The 19,918-nt window shown below is 51.1% G+C and overlaps 2 protein-coding genes across 3 annotated transcripts in view; one reads left to right on the plus strand and one right to left on the minus strand.

Annotated features, from left to right (window-relative positions):
• LOC141047127 (uncharacterized) overlaps positions 1-19,918 on the plus strand; it is a 91,640-nt gene that overhangs the window by 46,095 nt on the left and 25,627 nt on the right. The window contains exons 1-4 of one of the 2 annotated variants that reach the window (XM_073542087.1): positions 18,895-19,057; positions 19,227-19,376; positions 19,506-19,685; positions 19,768-19,891. In XM_073542087.1, coding sequence (XP_073398188.1) covers positions 19,004-19,057; positions 19,227-19,376; positions 19,506-19,685; positions 19,768-19,891 — 508 coding nt within the window. In that variant the 5' untranslated portion in view covers positions 18,895-19,003. Of the gene's footprint in view, positions 1-18,894; positions 19,058-19,226; positions 19,377-19,505; positions 19,686-19,767; positions 19,892-19,918 lie in introns of those variants that run through there. The other variant, XM_073542089.1, reaches the window with a different exon arrangement.
• Positions 67-11,428, minus strand: LOC141047217 (uncharacterized). Its single transcript, XM_073542168.1, has 3 exons — positions 11,257-11,428; positions 2,776-3,861; positions 67-184 (listed from the first exon to the last, which is right to left on the minus strand). The coding sequence occupies exons 1-3, from the start codon at positions 11,426-11,428 to the stop codon at positions 156-158; spliced, it is 1,287 nt and encodes a 428-aa protein (XP_073398269.1). The 3' UTR covers positions 67-155.

Here is a 19,918-nt window from a genome sequence, read left to right on the forward strand (position 1 = left end):
AATGATGTAATGTGACGTCATCAGCATCTCTCACCTCTCCAGTGAGACGGAAGAGGATCTCTAGGGTGAGGTGTAGTATCCTCTCCGCCATCTTGTCTCTGTCCATATCCATCCTTGGTGGGTAAATCAGGAAAATTCTCTTTTGTAGAAGATCTTCACTGAGAGGATCCGATATTGTAGAGACCTGAATGAGAAGAAGATGATCCGATGTAACACCATAAGAATCCTGTGTAATAATACAATTACTGGAGATAATAAGGGAAACATATGAGGAGATTTATTATCTTACAGGGTTTAGTTTTCTTCCCTGACATCTACTAATAAAACATATATTTAGGCCACAGACAACAAGCAGTTTCCTCCTCGGAGTCGGCAGTTGAACACGTTCCTCATAGACTCATCTTCCATAACGCTAATTCTCGTCTCATTACCGACACTGGAATCGGCATTAGCAATACTGCAGGAGATATTCATTACACGCGACATGAGAAATAACTCCTTCATGATGAGGACAACATCTTCATCTTCTACTGCGGCTCTAGAAACAGATTTGGCCAGAGTCGGTCACTGACTCCATCCCCACCGGCCGTCTATATGAAGGTTTCCCGTCTTCCCCATACTGGAATCTTCTCTCACGTTAGATCTCAGCTCTGAGTCACACACAGAAGTTTGAGGCTTTTAGAAAAGATATTTAGGTTCCACAATCACAACGGACAAATGATCTGATCCCAAAGTCTCCATGTACAGTGATTTATGGGGTTTATTTCTGGCCTTAGGCTTTCCTATATTACAAGAAAAACTCCAGAAAAAGCCGATATTAAAATGTTTCTACAGAAAATTGGCTCCAACAATTCTTGGCGCGCGTTCCACTTGCCGGATGTGGCGTTGGCGTGCGTTCCACTTGCCGGATGTGGCATTGGCGCGCGTTCCACTTGCCGGATGTGGCATTGGCGTGCGTTCCACTTGCCGGAGATACAAGGCTGTGGACCGTGCGCCATCAAGCCAACTTGGTTTCATATTCTACTTCTATGCGGTTCAAGAAACCGGAAGTTATTTTGGCGTGTGTTCCACGTACCGGAAACACTAGGTTGTGGAGCGCACGCCTCTACCTCATTGGACACAATTAGTAGCCCGCCTTCATTTGAGCGTGGTGGATTTTTTCCTTGCGGCTCACGCGCCTTTATAGCACACTGGCGTGCGTTTCAACCACCAGAAGTACCATGGTATGTTCTCCCCCTGCCTTTCTCTGGGGTAACACGCGTCTGTAAGACGTCCTAGTGATTGGAGACATAATGGCATGCACACCATATGTTCAGTGTTAACACCTGTGGGAATTCCTAATGGGAAGTGGTAATTAATTTCTCCTCATCTATGTAAAGTTAACCCTTTTTGTCCTGCCGTTCCTCACAGCTTCAGACAAGGAGTGGAGGGATTCATTCCTCTCTAGCTCAGCACTATGGCACCTCACCTCCTATCACAAGCAGAAGTCCCCTGATGACTCAGCTTGGAAGAAACGCGTTGGGCCCTTCCATGGGGGAATGCAGGGCTTGTTTAGCACAGGGGGAGCTGTGGACGGTCGGGGGGGGGGAGTCTTGGGGATAGACTACTGTTAGCCCTTTGGGGTCTTGTAGGGCATTTTCTTCCCCTTTTCCTGTATGGATCATCCTGGACCCAGGATCTCCTTTTCCTCCCGCACCGGCTTCATGAATTGCTGAGCTTGTGCCTTTCCTTCCTTATTGCTCTGGCATATTTCGGGTGGTAACTCTATAACTGTCATCCAGATTCCAGTCATTCCTGTTATATGCAGCCAGAATCTGTCAGTCGTTATTTGCGGGGTTCTGTGGGATTCTCCCAGATCCACAAGGTGAGATTCTGGGACTTGCTGATTGCAGTTCAGCCATTTCAAGTGGGAATCATTCCTCCTGATCGGGCTGTGCTCCTCACGCCCCTTTATTTGTGACTTCACCCAAACATTTATATTCATTCACTCTGGGGGACACAAAATTGTATTTATTCTACTATCTAACTAAAGGTTATGTTTTATCTCCCGTCCACCACACGCCAGCTCCAGCTCCGCCCCCGTCCACCACACGCCGGCTCCGCCTCCGCTCCCGTCCACCACATGCCAGCTCCGCCTCCGCTCCCGTCCACCACACGCCAGCTCCGCCTCCGTTCCCGTCCACCACACGCCGGCTCCGCCTCCGCTCCCGTCCACCACACGCCGGCTCCGCCTCCGCTCCCGTCCACCACGCGCCAGCTCCGGCTCTGCTCCCGTCCACCACGCGCCAGCTCCGGCTCTGCTCCCGTCCACCACGCGCCAGCTCCGGCTCTGCTCCCGTCCACCACGCGCCAGCTCCGGCTCTGCTCCCGTCCACCACACGCCAGCTCCGCCCCCGTCCACCACGCGCCAGCTCCAGCTCTGCTCCAATCCACCACGCGCCAGCTCCGCTTCCGTCCACCACGCGCCAGCTCCGCCTCCGCTCCCGTCCACCACGCACCAGCTCCGCCTCCGCTCCCGGCCACCATGCGCCAGCTCCGCCTACCACGCGCCAGCTCCGCTCCCGTCCACCACACGCCAGCTCCGCCTCCGCTCCCATCCACCACACGCCGGCTCCGGCTCTGCTCCCATCCACCACGCGCCGGCTCCGGCTCTGCTCCCGTCCACCACGCGCCGGCTCCAGCTATGCTCCCGTCCACCACGCGCCGGCTCCGGCTCTGCTCCCGTCCACCATGCGCCAGCTCCACCCCCGTCCACCACGCGCCAGCTCCGCCTACCACGCGCCATCTCCGCTCCCGTCCACCACACGCCAGCTCCGCCTCCGCTCCCGTCCACCACACGCCGGCTCCAGCTCCGCTCCCATCCACCACGCGCCGGCTCTGCTCCCGTCCACCACGCGCCGGCTACAGCTATGCTCCCGTCCACCACGCGCCGGCTCCGGCTCTGCTCCCGTCCACCATGCGCCGGCTCCGGCTCTGCTCCCGTCCACCATGCGCCAGCTCCACCCCCGTCCACCACGCGCCAGCTCTGGCTCTGCTCCCGTCCACCACACGCCAGCTCCGCCTCCGCTCCCGTCCACCATGCGCCAGCTCCGCCCCCGTACACCACGCGCCAGCTCCGGCTCTGCTCCCGTCCACCACGCGCCAGCTCTGCTCCCGTCCACCCCGCGCCAGCTCCGCCCCCGTACACCACACGCCAGCTCCGGCTCTGCTCCCGTCCACCACACGCCAGCTCCGCCTCCGTCCACCACGCGCCAGCTCCAGCTCTGCTCCCGTCCACCACGCGCCAGCTCCGCCTCCGCTCCCGTCCACCACACGCCAGCTCCGCCTCCGCTCCCGTCCACCACACGCCAGCTCCGCCTCCGCTCCCGTCCACCACACGCCGGCTCTGCCTCCGCTCCCGTCCACCACGCTCCGGCTCCGCTCCCGTCCACCACGCGCCGGCTCCGGCTCCGCTCCCGTCCACCACGCGCCGGCTCCGGCTCTGCTCCGGTCCACCACGCGCCAGCTCCGTCCCCGTCCACCACGCGCCAGCTCCGGCTCTGCTCCCGTCCACCACGCGCCAGCTCCGGCTCTGCTCCCGTCCACCACGCGCCAGCTCCGGCTCTGCTCCCGTCCACCACGTGCCAGCTCCGCCCCCGTCCACCACACTCCAGCTCCGGCTCTGCTCCCGTCCACCACGCGCCAGCTCCGGCTCTGCTCCCGTCCACCACGCGCCAGCTCCGCCCCCGTCCACCACACTCCAGCTCCGGCTCTGCTCCCGTCCACCACGCGCCAGCTTTGGCTCCGCCCCCGTCCACCACACGCCAGCTCCGCCCCCGTCCACCACACGCCAGCTCCGCCCCCGTCCACCACGCGCCAGCTCTGATCCCGTCCACCACGCGCCAGCTCTGATCCCGTCCACCACGCGCCAGCTCTGCTCCCATCCACCACGCGCCAGCTCCGGCTCCGCTCCCGTCCACCACGCGCCAGCTCCGCTCCCGTCCACCACGCGCCAGCTCCGGCTCTGCTCCCGTCCACCACACGCCAGCTCCGGCTCTGCTCCCGTCCACCACACGCCAGCTCCGCCTCCGCTCCCGTCCACCACGCGCCAGCTCCGCCTCCGCTTCCATCCACCACACGCCAGCTCCGGCTCTGCTCCCGTCCACCACGCGCCGGCTCCGGCTCTGCTCCCGTCCACCACGCGCCGGCTCCGGCTCTGCTCCCGTCCACCACGCGCCGGCTCCGGCTCTGCTCCCGTCCACCACGCGCCGGCTCCGGCTCTGCTCCCGTCCACCACGCGCCAGCTCCGACTCTGCTCCCGTCCACCACGCGCCAGCTCCGGCTCTGCTCCCGTCCACCACGCGCCAGCTCCGCCCCGTCCATCACACTCCAGCTCCGGCTCTGCTCCCATCCACCACGCGACAGCTCCGGCTCCGCCCCGTCCACCACGCGCCAGCTCCGCCCCCGTCCACCATGCGCCAGCTCCGCCCCGTCCACCACACTCCAGCTCCGGCTCTGCTCCCGTCCACCACACACCAGCTCCGCCTCCGCTCCCGTCCACCACGCGCCAGCTCCGCCTCCGCTTCCATCCACCACACGCCAGCTCCGGCTCCGCTCCCGTCCACCACACGCCGGCTCCGGCTCTGCTCCCATCCACCACGCGCCAGCTCCGGCTCTGCTCCCGTCCACCACACGCCAGCTCCGACTCTGCTCCCGTCCACCACGCGCCAGCTCCGGCTCTGCTCCCGTCCACCACGCGCCAGCTCCGCCCCGTCCATCACACTCCAGCTCCGGCTCTGCTCCCATCCACCACGCGACAGCTCCGGCTCCGCCCCGTCCACCACGCGCCAGCTCCGCCCCCGTCCACCATGCGCCAGCTCCGCCCCGTCCACCACACTCCAGCTCCGGCTCTGCTCCCGTCCACCACACACCAGCTCCGCCTCCGCTCCCGTCCACCACGCGCCAGCTCCGCCTCCGCTTCCATCCACCACACGCCGGCTCCGCTCCCGTCCACCACACGCCGGCTCCGGCTCTGCTCCCATCCACCACGCGCCAGCTCCGGCTCTGCTCCCGTCCACCACGCGCCAGCTCCGACTCTGCTCCCGTCCACCACGCGCCAGCTCCGGCTCTGCTCCCATCCACCACGCGCCAGCTCCGCCCCGTCCACCATGCGCCAGCTCCGCCCCGTCCACCACACTCCAGCTCCGGCTCTGCTCCCGTCCACCACGCGCCAGCTCTGCTCCCGTCCACCACACGCCAGCTCCGGCTCCGCTCCCGTCCACCACGTGCCAGCTCCGGCTCCGCTCCAGTCCACCACACGCCAGCTCCGGCTCTGCTCCCGTCCACCACGCACCAGCTCCGGCTCTGCTCCCATCCACCACGCGCCTGCTCCGGCTCTGCTCCCGCTCTGCTCCCGTCCACCACGCGCCAGCTCCGCCCCCGTCCACCACGCACCAGCTCCGCCCCCGTCCACCACGCGCCAGCTCCGGCTCTGCTCCCGTCCACCACACGCCAGCTCTGCCCCCGTCCACCACGCGCCAGCTCCGGCTCTGCTCCCGTCCACCACACGCCAGCTCCGGCTCTGCTTCCGTCCACCACGCGCCAGCTCCGCCTCCGCTTCCGTCCACCACACGCCAGCTCCGGCTCCGCTCCCGTCCACCACGCGCCGGCTCCGGCTCTGCTCCCGTCCACCACGCGCCAGCTCCGGCTCTGCTCCCGTCCACCACGCGCCAGCTCCGGCTCTGCTCCCGTCCACCACGCGCCAGCTCCGGCTCTGCTCCCGTCCACCACGCGCCAGCTCCGGCTCTGCTCCCGTCCACCACGCGCCAGCTCCGGCTCTGCTCCCGTCCACCACGCGCCAGCTCCGGCTCTGCTCCCGTCCACCACGCGCCAGCTCCGGCTCTGCTCCCGTCCACCACGCGCCAGCTCCGCCCCCGTCCACCACACTCCAGCTCCGGCTCTGCTCCCGTCCACCACGCGCCAGCTCCGGCTCCGCCCCGTCCACCACACGCCAGCTCCGCCCCCGTCCACCATGCGCCAGCTCCGCCCCGTCCACCACACTCCAGCTCCGGCTCTGCTCCCGTCCACCACGCGCCAGCTCTGCTCCCGTCCACCACACGCCAGCTCCTGCTCCGCTCCCGTCCACCACGTGCCAGCTCCGGCTCCGCTCCCGTCCACCACGCGCCAGCTCCGCCTCTCCCCACCCCACATTGGCAGCCTCTGCCTGTTACCCCATGCCCAGCCTCTGCCCCCCCACACTCTCTCTCCACAGACCGTCTTCTTTCTGTCCTCTGCGGGGTGTCGGCTGCTCCCTCCTCCGCGCTCTTCCCCGCTGAAAGCTCCGCTCCTCTGCTGCGCGCTCTCCACACTGCTCTCCTATGGTGAATGCTGGACAGTGTGGGCGGGGCCACAGCTTCCTCCCGTCTGCTCTATGGAGGAGGAGGCACCGCCCCTTCTGGTCACATGGGCATGACGTCACTACAGGTCCTGTGTGCACAGAGCAGCCATATATGTGGTGGACACTCCTGGACCTTCTGCTTTCTGGGCCGGTTCCTCCTGTGAGTCCTATTAACCCTTTCGCTCCCTGTCTTCTCCTTTCTGACAGGACAATCTCTGAATTCGGACAGTGTGACGGGAATTTCAGCAATGTGGAAGGAAAAAATGACAATTTTCCTGTTTTCCTCACAGAAATGTGACTTTCCCCCCAATGTATCATTGTCCTAAAGGTGACAGGAGCGCTGAGGCCGCACAGTGCGCCGTGTCTCCTGAGTGCCGATACCCCACAGGCTCAGGAGGGAAGGGGCGCCATTGTGACTGGGATAGACGGCGGACGCCGTGTAACGTGTGAAGAGCGCTGACACCAGAACAGCAGAGACCCCACAAATGGCCCCATGTTACCCCCTTCACCTCTAGGGGACAGGGAGGATTATTAACCCTCAGGGGAATCGCTTGTGTAACACACGACCGCTCCAAAGTTTGGGGTCACCCAGACAATTTTGTGTTTTCCATGAAAACTCCGACTTTTATTCATCTATTGAGTTGCCAAATTAATTTAACCACTTAAAGGGAGTCTGTCACCCCATTTTAGCACTATAAGCTGGGGCCGCCGCCATCAGGGGCTTATCTGCAGCATTCTGTAATGCATTCTGTAATGCTGTAGATAAGCCCCGATGTAACCCGAAAGATAAGGAAAACACGTTAGATTATACTCACCCCGGCGTACGGTGCCTCCCATCTTCATACGATGACGTCCTCCTCCTAACTTCTCCCTCGGCTCCTGTGCAGGCGTACTGATCTGACCTGTAGAGGGCAGAGTAAAGTACTGCAGTGCGAGGGGCCGGGAAGGGCACAGAGGTCCTGCGCACTGCAGTACTCTGCTCTGCCTTCTACAGGACCGATAAAGCACGCCTGCGCGGGAGCCGAGGGAGAAGTTAGGAGGAGGACGTCATCGTATGAAGATGGGAGGCCCTGGACCAGACTGCAACGCCCCCTGGTGAGTATAATCTCACGTGTTTTTCTTATCTTTCAGGTTACATCAGGGGCTTATCTGCAGCATTACAGAATGCATTACAGAATGCTGTAGATAAGCCCCTGATGGCGGTGGCCGCAGCTGATAGGGCTAAAATGGGGTGACAGACTCCCTTTAATGAACGGAGCTTTTTTCATTTTTCGCTCCCCTTATTTCCAGAGCCATAACTTTTTTATTTCTCCGTCAGTATGGCTGTATGCAGGATGAGTTGTGCTTTTGAACGACACCATTCGTTTTATCATGTCTTGTACTCAAAACCGGGAAAAAAATTCTAAATGCGGTAAAATTGCAAAAAAAGTGCAAACCCTCACTTTTTTGTTTGGCTTTTTTGCTAAGTTCACTAAATGCTAAAACTGCCCTGCCATCATGATTCTCCAGCTCATTACGAGTTCATAGACTCCAAACATGTCTAGGTTCTCTTTTATCCAAGTGGTGGAAAAAAATTCCAAAATTTGCTAAAAAATAAGCACAATTTTTCGAGCCCCGTAGCGTCTCCATTTTTCGTGATCTTGTGCTTGGTGAGGGCTTATTTTTTGCGTGCCGAGCTGATGTTTTTAATGATACCATATTTGTGCAGATACATTCTTTTGATCACCCGTTATTGCATTTTAATGCAATGTCACGGCGACCAAAAAACCGTAATTCTGGCGTTTTGATTTTTTTTCTCGCTACGCCATTTAGCAGTCGGGTTAATCCTTTTTTTATTGATAGATCGGGCGATTCTGAATGCGGCGATACCAAATATCTGTAGGTTTGATTTTTTTTTATTGTTTATTTTGATTGGGGCGAAAGGGGGGTGATTTGAATTTTTATGATTTTTATTTTCTTTAATTTTTAAACACTTTTTTTTTATTTTTGGCACGCTTCAATAGTCTCCACGGGAGAGTAGAAGCATGCCATACTTGATCGGCTCTGCTACATATGGGAGATGAGCAGATCGCTCATATGTAGCAGTAATACAGCATTGCTATGAGCGCCAACAACAGAGTGGCACTCATAGCAATCTGACGGCAACAACCATAGAGGTCTCTATGAGACCTCTGATTGTCATGGCAACGCGTCGCTGACCCCCCGATCACGTGACGGGGGTTGGTGATACGCTCATTTCCGGTTGGACGCCGGAAATACTAGTTTAATGCCCGCTGTCAGTGTTTGACAGTGGGATTTAACTAGTTAATAGGCGCGGGCAGATCTTGATTCCGCCCGCGCCTATTGCCGGCACATGTCACCTGTTTATAACAGCTGACATGTCGAGGTTTTGAAGTGGGCTCACCGCCGGAGCCCACATCAAAGCAGAGGATACTGACCGCTGATGTACTATCCCGTCAGCGGTCTGTAAGGGGTTAAAATCTCGTCCAGACATTGACAAGGTTCGAAAAAAAGATTTTTATTTGAAATAATAATTTTCTCCTTCAAATTTTGCTTTTGTCAGAGAATGCTCCCTTTGCTGCAATTCCAGCATTGCAAACCTTTGGCATTCTAGCAGTTAATTTGCTGAGGTAATCTGGAGAAATTTCACCCCATGCTTCCAGAAGCCTCTCCCACAAGTTGGTTTGTCTTGATGGGCACTTTTTGCGTGCCATACGGTCAAGCTGCTCCCACAACAGCTCAATGGTGTTGAGATCTGGTGACTGCCCTGGCCATTCCATTACAGATAGAATACCAGCTGCCAGCTTCTTCCCTAAATAGTTCTTTCATAATTTGGGTCATTGTCCTGTTGTAGGATGAAATTGGCTCCATTCAAGCGCTGTCCACAGGGTATGGTGTTGTGAGTTCATTTTTCCCTTCACCAGTGATGTCTGATGAACTCCCTCTTCTGGCGAAGGAAGGTAGTGAGGCTGATTACCAAACAGCTGAGCAGGTAGATGATGACTGGGTCACAGGAACTGATGACTGGATATAAGGCAGCCGACGCCCTGCTGCCTTGCTGGTGATCTTCCTGCTGCATTCTTGGAGACCAGTCTGATTTCTGCTTCTCAAAGCTAAGTTTTGCTCTGCTTTTTGTACACTTTAGTTCTGGTTTTGTTTGCCTTGTTTTTTGGGAGTTCTGCCATCCCCGGCCAGGGGTGAGCTGAATTCCATTTTTGTCTCTGATCTGTTGATCTTTGGCTCTGTCTTAAGAATTTACCTGAGTGCTGATATAGTCTTTTTGAAGCCTAGCGACTTCAGGGCCTGTTTCTCCTATCAGTCTGTTGGTACATTTTTGGATAGGGTTTTTGCGGATTGCAGACAGCAGCTTTTCTGTCCTGTCTTATTTAGTTAGCTTGGGCCCCATCATTTGCTCAGCCTATCTTTCTATCTGTGTTAGTGTTTTTCATCTTGCTTCACAGTCATTATATGTTGGGGGCTGCCTATTGCTTTGGGGGCTGCTCTGGGGCAGTTTAGATTTCCCCTTTCTGTCTTTAGGCTAATTTAGTTCTCTGGCTGTGATCGAGGGGTCTAGGGCACCGTAGGAACCCCCCACGGCTACTGCTAGTTGTTGTGGATAGGTTCAGGGGGTCTGCAATCCGATAGCTTCCAACTTCTCTGGTTTTCTGGACTTAGCTATTATTTTTGTTTTTTCCTCCTTCGGTGACTCATCCATAACAGTATGGCATGGCGTTGCAAAATGGAGTGATAGCCTTCCTTATTCAAAATCCCTTTTACCTTGTACAAATCTCACACTTTACCATCACCAAAGCAACCCCTGACCATCACGTTACCTCCACCATGCTTGACAGATGGCGTCAGGCACTCTTTCATCATCTTTTCAGTTAATCTGCGTCTCACAAATGTTCTTCTGTGTGATCCAAACACCTCAAACTTGGATTCGTCTGTCCTTAACACTTTTTTCCAATCTTCCTCTGTCCAATGTCTGTGTTCTTTTGCCCATATTAATCTTTTCCTTTTATTAGCCAGTCTCAGATATGGCTTTTTCTTTTCCACTTTGCCCTGTAGGCCAGCATCCCGGAGTCGCCTCTTCACTGTAGGTGTTGATACTGGTGTTTTGTGTGTATTTAATGAAGCTGCCAGTTGAGGACCTGTGAGGCGTCGATTTCTCAAACTACAGACTCTAATGTACTTGTTACTCAGTTGTGCAGTGGGGCCTCCTACTTCACTTTCTACTCTGGTTAGAGCCTGTTTGTCGTCTCCTCTGAAGGGAGTAGTACACACCGTGGTAGGAATTCTTCAGTTTTCTGGCAATGTCTCACAAATAATTCATTTCTAAGAACAAGAATAGACTGTCAAGTTTCACACGAAAGTCCTTTTTTCTGGCCATTTTGAGAGTTTAATGGAACCAACAAATATAATGCTCCAGATTCTCAACTAGCTCAAAGGAAGGTCAGATTTATAGCTTCTCTAATCAGCCAAACTGTTTTCAGCTGTGCTAACATACTTGCACAATGGTAATCTAACCATCCATTAGCTTCTTACACAGTTATCAAAGTACCATAAGAACACTGTAGCGATGGTTGTTGGAAATGGGCCTCCTTACACCTATGAAGATATTGCATTACAAACCAGACATTTGCAGCTAGAATAGTCACACGGTAGTGTACTTTAATATTGGCCCTATTTCCTGTTGGCAGGTATACCTTTTCTTTTAGGATTTGATAAAAACGGCCACCAGTGGAGAAGAAACCTCTTCTACTAATATTTTGCAGAACTCCCCTGGCAGCCCATCTGGTCCGGGTGCCTCGCTATTTTTCAGGGAGTTAATAGTGTCCACTATCTCTTCCTTTCTTATTGTAGAGTTGAATCTTTCTCACCTTCTGAGACTGTTGGGAGGGATAGTCTATCTAGGAATGTCTTCCCCTCTTCTCCATCTACTGGTTCTTGTTCATACAATGTGTTATAGTATTTATGCCAGATGTCATTTATGATTTTTGGGTCTGTTTGTGGTGAACCTTTGTGATCATTCAATCTACCTATAAATCTCATAGGTGTTCGGCTTTTTGCCAAGCGAGCCAATAATGAACCAGCCTTATTACCGTATCTAAAAAATTCAGATGTTTTTTGGTTCCCCCTTATTCTTTCTAGTCTGTCCAGCTAAAGGTCAAATTCTGCTTTAGCTTTAATCCATTTATGCCTATTTTCTAAATTGGGTCGGTTAAGTGCTTGGTGTATAGGCCGCTTAGCTCTTCACTTGCTGTGTTATAGGATAATGTAGTTTTAGTCCGTGTTTACCACAATGTCACACAGGTTGGGAAACACCGGCTTTTGTGCTGGGTATGTTCGGCTATATTTGGTGATTTAATCGATGATTAAATTGTTGAATATTGCAATTTCGGCGATCGTGAGCCGAACTTTAACCCCTTTCTGACATGAGACGTACTATCCCATCCATGGGACCCGGGCCCCTATGCCCATGGACGGGATAGTACGTCTACCGAGATCAGCGGCGCCCACGTGGTGAGCGGCGCTGATCGCGGCCGGGTGTCAGCTGATTATCGCAGCTGACACCCGGCACAATGTGTCAGGGGCGGTCACGGACCGCCCCCAACATGTTAACCCCTTGCACACCGCGATCAAACATGATCACGGTGTACCGGGGGTTAAAGGGAAGCATCGGCAGGGAGGGGGCTCCCTCCGTGCTTCCCTGAGCCCCCCACGGCAGCGCAATGTGCAGCGCTGCTGCGGGGGGCTCCTTTCCTGCAGGCCCCCGAATCAAAGATGGCGACGGGGGCCTTCGGGGGCCTGCAGGAAGCTGGCTTCCTCAGTGCCTGCAAAGCGCAGGCATGAGGAAGCCTTCTGCAGTGCCTGTGACAGATTGCTGATCTGTCACAGTGATCTGTGATGTGACAGATCAGCCATCTGTCACAGGACAGTGATGTCCCACCTGGGACTATTTAATAAAGTAAAAAAAAAAATTAAAAATGTTAAAATAAATTAAAAAAAATCGCCAAATAAATTAGAAAAAAAAAAAAATATTCCCCCAAATAAATCCATTTTTTAGAAATAAAAAAAAAAAAACAATAAAAGTACACATATTAGGTATCGCCGCGTCCGTTACGACCCGCCCTATAAAACTATCCCATTAGTTAACCCCTTTAGCGAACCCCTTAAAAAATAAAAATAAAAAACGAAGCAAAAAATAATGATTTGTTATCATACCGCCAAACAAAAAGTGTAATAACGCGCGATCAAAAAGACGCATATAAATATCCATGGTACCGCTGAAAACGACATCTTGTCCCGCAAAAAACGAGCTGCCAAACAGCATCATCAGCAAAAAAATAAAAAAGTTATAGCTCGCAGAATAAAGCGATGCAAAAATAATTATTTTTTATATAAAATAGTTTTCATTGCATAAAACCAACAAAACATAAAAAAAACGACCTAAATAAGGTATCGCTGTAACCGTACTGACACGAAGAATAAAAACGCTTTATCAATTTTATCGCACGCGGAACGGTGTAAACGCACCCCCCCAAAAGAAATTCATGAAACGCTGGTTTTTGTTCATTCTGCATCCCAAAAATCGGAATAAAAAGTGATCAAAAAATGTCACGTGCCCGAAAATGGTACCAATAAAAACGTCAACTCGTCCCGCAAAAAATAAGACCTCACATGACTCGGTGGGTCAAAATACGGAAAAATTATAGCTCTCAATATGTGGTGATGCAAAAACTATTTTTACAATAAAAAGCGTCTTTTAGCGTGTGACAGCTGCCAAACATAAAAACCACCATAAATAGTAAATCAAACCCCCCGTTATCACCCCCTTAGTTAGGGAAAAATAAAATTAAAAAATGTATTTATTTCCATTTTCCCGTTAGGGTTAGGGCTAGGGTTAGTGCTAGGGTTAGGGCTCAGATTAGGGTTAGGGGTGTGTTGGGGTTAGGGTTGGAGTTATAATTGGGGGTTTCCACTGTTTGGGCACATCAGGGGCTCTCCAAATGCAACATGGCGTCTGATCTCAATTCCAGCCAATTCTGAGTTAAAAAAGTCAAATGGTGCTCCTTCCCTTCCAAGCTCTGCCATGCGCCCAGTGTTTTACCCCCACATGTATCAGCCTACTCAGGTCAAATTGCAAATCAATTTTTGGGGTCCAATTTCTCCTGTTACCCTTAGGAAAATAAAAAATTGGGGGCAAAAATATCATTTTTGTGGAAAAAAATGATTTTTTTATTTTCACGTCCGAGCGTTATAAACTTCTGTGAAGCACTTGGGGGTTCAAAGTGCTCACCACACATCTAGATAAGTTCCGTGGGGGGCCTAGTGTCCAAAATGGGGACACTTGTGGGGAGTTTCAATAGTTTAGGTACATCAGGGGCTCTCCAAACGCACATGACACCCGCAGACCATTCCATCAAAGTCTGCATTCCAAAATGTCACTGCTTCCCTTCCGAGCCCCGACGTGTGTCCATACAGTAGTTTTCTCCCACATATGGGGTGTCAGCGTACTCATGACAAATTGGACAACAACTTTTGGGGTCCAATTTCTCCTGTTACCCTTGGGAAAATAAAAAAAATTGGGGACTAATTGATCATGCTTGTGGAAAAAATACGATATTTTTTATTTTCATGCCCGGGCATTATAAACTTCTGTGAAGCCTTTGGGGGTTCAAAGTGCTCACCTCACATCTAGATAAGTTCCTTAGGGGGTCTCGTTTCCAAAATGGGGTCATTTGTGGGGGTTTCCACTGTTTAGGTACATTAGGGGCTCTCCAAAGGCAACATGACACCCGCAGACCATTCCATCAAAGTCTGCATTCCAAAACGTCACTACTTCCCTTCCGAGCCCCGACGTGTGTCCATACAGTAGTTTTCTCCCACATATGGGGTGTCAGCGTACTCAGGACAAATTGGACAACATCTTTTGGGGTTCAATTTCTCCTGTTACCCTTGGGAAAATAAAAAAATTGGGGACTAATTGATCATGTTTGTGGAAAAAATACGATTTTTTTATTTTCATGCCCTGGCATTATAAACTTCTGTGAAGCCTTTGGGGGTTCAAAGTGCTCACCTCACATCTAGATAAGTTCCTTAGGGGGTCTAGTTTTCAAAATGGGGTCATTTGTGGGGGGTTTCCACTGTTTAGGTACATTAGGGGCTCTCCAAAGGCAACATGACACCCGCAGACCATTCCATCAAAGTCTGCATTCCAAAACGTCACTACTTCCCTTCCGAGCCCCGACGTGTGTCCATACAGTAGTTTTCTCCCACATATGGGGTATCAGCATACTCAGGACAAATAGGACAACAACTTTTGGGGTCCAATTTCTCCTGGTACCGTTGGGAAAATAAAAAAATGGTGACTAAAAGATCATGTTTGTGGAAAAAATACGAATTTTTTATTTTCACGCCCGGGCGTTATAAACTTCTGTGAAGCACTGGGGAGTTCAAAGTGCTCACCACACATCTAGATAAGTTCCTTGGGGGGTCTAGTTTACAAAATGGTGTCATTTGTGGGGGGTTTCCACTGTTTAGGTACATCAGGGGTTTTCCAATCGCGACATGGTGTCCGATCTCAATTCCAGCCAAAAACATCAAATGGCGCTGCTTCCCTTTCGAGCTCTGCCATGCGCCCAAATAGTGGTTTCCCCCCACATGTGGGGTATCAGCGTACTCAGGACAAATTGCACAATAACTTTTAGGGTCCTGTTACCCTTGGAAAAATAAGAATTGAAGGTGAAAAGATCATTTTTGTGGAAAAAATATGATTTTTTAATTGTACGGCTTTATGTTATAAACTTCTGTGAAGCCCTTGGGGGTTCAAAGTTCTCACCACACATCTAGATAAGTTCCTTAGGGGGTCTAGTTTCCAAAATGGTGTCATTTGTGGGGGATTTCCACTGTTTAGGTACATCAGGGGCTTTCCAATCGCGACATGGTGTCCGATCTCAATTCCAGCCAAAAACGTCAAATGGCGCTGCTTCCCTTCCGAGCTCGGCCATGCGCCCAAATAGTGGTTTACCCCCACATGTGGGGTATCAGCGTACTCAGGACAAATTGCACAATAACTTTTAGGGTCCTGTTACCCTTGGAAAAATAAGAATTGAGGGTGAAAAGATCATTTTTGTGGAAAAAATATGATTTTTTAATTGTACGGCTGTATGTTATAAACTTCTGTGAAGCCCTTGGGGGTTCAAAGTTCTCACCACACATCTAGATAAGTTCCTTAGGGGGTCTAGTTTCCAAAATGGTTTCATTTGTGGGGGGTTTCCACTGTTTTGGTACATCAGGGGTTTTCCAATCGCGACATGATGTCCGATCTCAATTCCAGCCAAAAACGTCAAATGGCGCTGCTTCCCTTCCGAGCTCTGCCATGCGCCCAAATAGTGGTTTACCCCCACATGTGGGGTATCAGCGTACTCAGGACAAATTGCACAATAAATTTTAGGGTCCTGTTACCCTTGGGAAAATAAAAATTGGGGTGAAAAGATCATTTTTGTGGAAAAAATATGATTTTTTAATTGCACCGCTGTACGTTATAAACTTCTGTAAAGCCCTTGTGGGTTCAAAGTTCTCACCGCATATCAAGATAAGTTCCTTGGGGGTCTAGTTTCCAAAATGGGGTCACTTGTAGGAGGTTTCCACTGTTTAGGTACATCAGGGACTCTCCAAACGTGACATGGCGTCCGATCTGAATTCCAGCCAATTTTGCATTGAAAAAGTCAAACGGCACTCCTTCCATTCTGAGCTCTGCCATGCGCCGAAACAGTCGTTCCCCCCCACATATAAGGTTTCAGCGCACTCAGGACAAATTGCACAATAACTTTTACAGTCCAATTTCTCCTGTTACCCTTGGTAAAATAAAAAAAATTGAACCTGAAGTTTTTTTTTGTGAAAAAAAGTTAGATGTTCATTTTTTTTTAAATATTCAAAAAAATTCCTGTGACGCACTTAAAGGGTTAATAAACTTCTTGAATGTGGTTTTGAGCACCTTAAGGGGTGCAGTTTTTAGAATGGTGTCACTTTTGGGTATTTTCTATCATATAGACCCCTCAAAGTGGCTTCAAATGTGATGTGGTCCTAAAAATAAAATGGTGTTGTAAAAATGAGAAATCACTGGTCAACTTTTAACCCTTATAACTTCCTAACAAAAAAAAAATTTTGGTTCCAAAATTGTGCTGATGTAAAGTAAACATGTGGGAAATATTAGTTATCAAGTTTTTTGTGTGCCGTATCTCTGTGATTTAAGGGCATAAAAACTCAAAGTTGGAAAATTGCGAAGTTTTCAAAATTTTTGCCAAATTTCCATTTTTCTCACAAATAAACGCAAGTTATTTGAATGAAATTTTACCACTAACATGAAGTACAATATGTCACGAGAAAACAATGTCAGAATCACCGGGATCCATGGAAGCGTTCCAGAGTTATGACCTCATAAAGGGACAGTGGTCAGAATTGTAAAAATTGGCCCAGTCATGAACGTGCAAACCACCCTTGGGGGTGAAGGGGTTAATCTGTAAGACCTGTAGCCACCATCTTTTAGCCACATTTAAAAAGCCATCCTGTAAGATTCCAGCCGCTTGCAAACTTAAGAAAATAATCATTCTCCTTCTCGTAAGCTAATCGGCAGCGTCCAGTCGGATGAGTGTCTATGGTCCCTGCTTAGCACCTCCTCTGACCCCACAATTGCCATCCTCCTGCCTTTACTGACGTGGCTGACGCCTCCTATGTCATCCAGTCTGTTGCGCTGCGCAGCTCCTGTTCCCTCCTGTGCAGGTGCGAGAGCTGGACAGACAGTGGATGACACAGGAGACGTCAGCCATGTCAATCAAGGCAGGAGAGACGGTGAATCAGGCCCATAGTGAGCAACAAAAACCGCTGTGCACATGATGCTGAAAATTCAGCGCGGAAACACAGCGGTTTATTTTCCACAGCATGTCAATTCTTTGTGCGGATTCCGCAGCGGTTTTACACCTATTCCATTATAGAGAAAACCAAAAACAAAACACAAAACAAATATCCTGGAATAAAAAAGTAAAAAAATATATTGCAAAAATTGCATGAAGGTAGTAATAATAGTAATAATAAGGGTATTTAGTTAACATAATTTTGATCAAAATAATGTAGAAGCCATCCCGCCACGTCACGGCAACCCTTGTGGGACAGTCCTAACTCTTGTATTTAAAACCTTTCCACTTGTCAAGTGACGTAAATGTGAACAAGGACAGAGGGACTGAACCACCAGTAATAGTGTAGGCCAGACAGGATGGATTTTCCAACTCAGAAGCAGGGCGGTCACACCCTTATATGCACAGAATGCGCAATGAAACAAATGAGAAACTGGGTCTGAGCAGAAAAAGTAAATTAATGTGCATGCAAATTGTAATTGCATATGAACACATGACCTTTACACAGAGAAAACCAAAAGCAAAACACAAAACAAATATCCTGGAATAAAAAAGTAAAAAAATATATTGCAAAAATTGCATGAAGGTAGTAATAATAGTAATAATAAGGGTATTTAGTTAACATAATTTTGATCAAAATAATGTAGAAGCCATCCCGCCACGTCACGGCAACCCTTGTGGGACAGTCCTAACTCTTGTATTTAAAACCTTTACCTATTCCATTATAGGAATCTGCAGGTGTAAAAACGCAGAGCAAATCCGCACTAAATCCGCAGGAACCTGCAGGTAAAACACAGGTCGTCTTACCTGCGGATTCTGCAGAATCCATGCAGAAAAATCCACAATGGAATAAGCAACGTGTGCACATACCCTTAGTCTCTGTCCAGCTTGCAGGATAAACAAGACATAAAAGTTTAAAGGGGTTGTCCACTACATTAAATTAACCCCCAAAGTATCCCCCCAGGCCCCTAATGAATTTTGTAAATACCTCATGTTGCCTATACTGCCTGTGAGTGGCGTTATCGCTGGCCGCTCACAGGCAGCACGTAACCCAGCGCTGATGTCACAAGTGAGGCGTGACTCAGCGCTGGGTCCCCGCAGTGGCTGCTGGGTTGTGGGCGGGGTTACCCCCGGGGTCACACCCAGCATCCACTGCGCGCTTTCTCAATGAATGGGCGCTTGGTGGATGCCGGGTGTGAAGCGGGGTGATAATCGCTCCCACAGCCTGGCAGCCAGCGCGGAAGGAGGAAGATGGACCCCCGGCTGCTGCCAGCACTTGTCGGGACGTCAGCGGAAGCAAGAGCCGGCTGCAGCCAGGGGTCATGTGCTGCCTGTGAGCGGCCAGCGATAGCGACGCTCACAGGCAGTATAGGCAACATGAGGTATTTACAAAATTCATTAGGGGCGCCAGGGGGATACATTGGGGGGTTAATTTAAAGTAGTGGACAACCCCTTTAAGAACCTTCATTGCTTTATATATCTGTATGTATATATTCGACCAACAGATTAGACATATCAAATAGTAAATGACATGTGCCAAGACACTCATCAGTCCTCATGCTGTGTCCAGTGTGTCCCTGGTCCTCAGTGTTGCTCCTAGCCTCCTTGGCTGTCAGGCTCCTTCCAGACAGAAGCAGAAGAGTGCAGACAGTGAGCTCAGCTCACAGTCAGAGGCAGAGCAAGCCCCGCTGCGTCCAGGCTTTTGGGGCTGATGACTTCTCTGCAGCAGGGAGCTTTGAAGGAGAGCGCGCTCATCCTGGATTGGGTGGGTAACCTTCCTTCCCCCTCTCCTCCACAAACTGCAGAAGAGTGGTTACATGACTCACTCCCTGCACTCTGATACATGTGAAGTAAAAACGCCAGCCCTGACAGTAGCTCCAGGTGGGCCCGCTCTCAAGCACAGTGTTACATCGCATCATCTTCTTCTCATTCAGGTCTCTACAATATCGGATCCTCTCAGTGAAGATCTTCTACAAAAGAAAATATTCTTGATTTACCCATCAAGGATGGGTATGGACAGAGACAAGATGGCGGAGAGAATGTTACACCTCACCCTAGAGATCCTCTTCCGTCTCACTGGAGAGGTGAGAGATTCTGATGACGTCACATTCTATCATTCTTATCTATGGGAATAACATATGGACAGAACTGGAGAGGTGAGGACTCTGGAAATGTCTGTAGTGAGATTTATTAATGTGTCTCTCCATAACCAGGATTACACAGTGGTGAAGAAGACCTCTAGTGATCGCTGTCAGGACCCTGTGTCTGAGGGATCTGGAAGACCCCTGAGCCCAATCACGGGGCCTCCACCTCACCCCCTAATCCGTGAGGATATCAATGACCAGAAGATCCTAGAACTCATCTACAAGATGTTTGAGCTGCTGACTGGAGAGGTGACACTGCTGGGAATGCCTGGACATTATACAGAAACACTATGAAGGGATCGGGGGATGACGGTATCATTGTATGTGTCAGGTTCCTATAAGGTGTCAGGAGGTCGCTGTCTATTTCTCCATGGAGGAGTGGGAGTATTTAGAAGGACACAGCGATCTGTACAAGAACGTCATAATGGAGGTTCCCCAGCGCCTCACATCTCCAGGTAATAGACAGGACTAAATACACACGG

This window comes from Dendrobates tinctorius, unplaced genomic scaffold (genome assembly GCF_039654945.1).
Source record: "Dendrobates tinctorius isolate UK_male_01 unplaced genomic scaffold, ASM3965494v1 ptg000126l, whole genome shotgun sequence".
Taxonomy (NCBI): domain Eukaryota; kingdom Metazoa; phylum Chordata; class Amphibia; order Anura; family Dendrobatidae; genus Dendrobates; species Dendrobates tinctorius.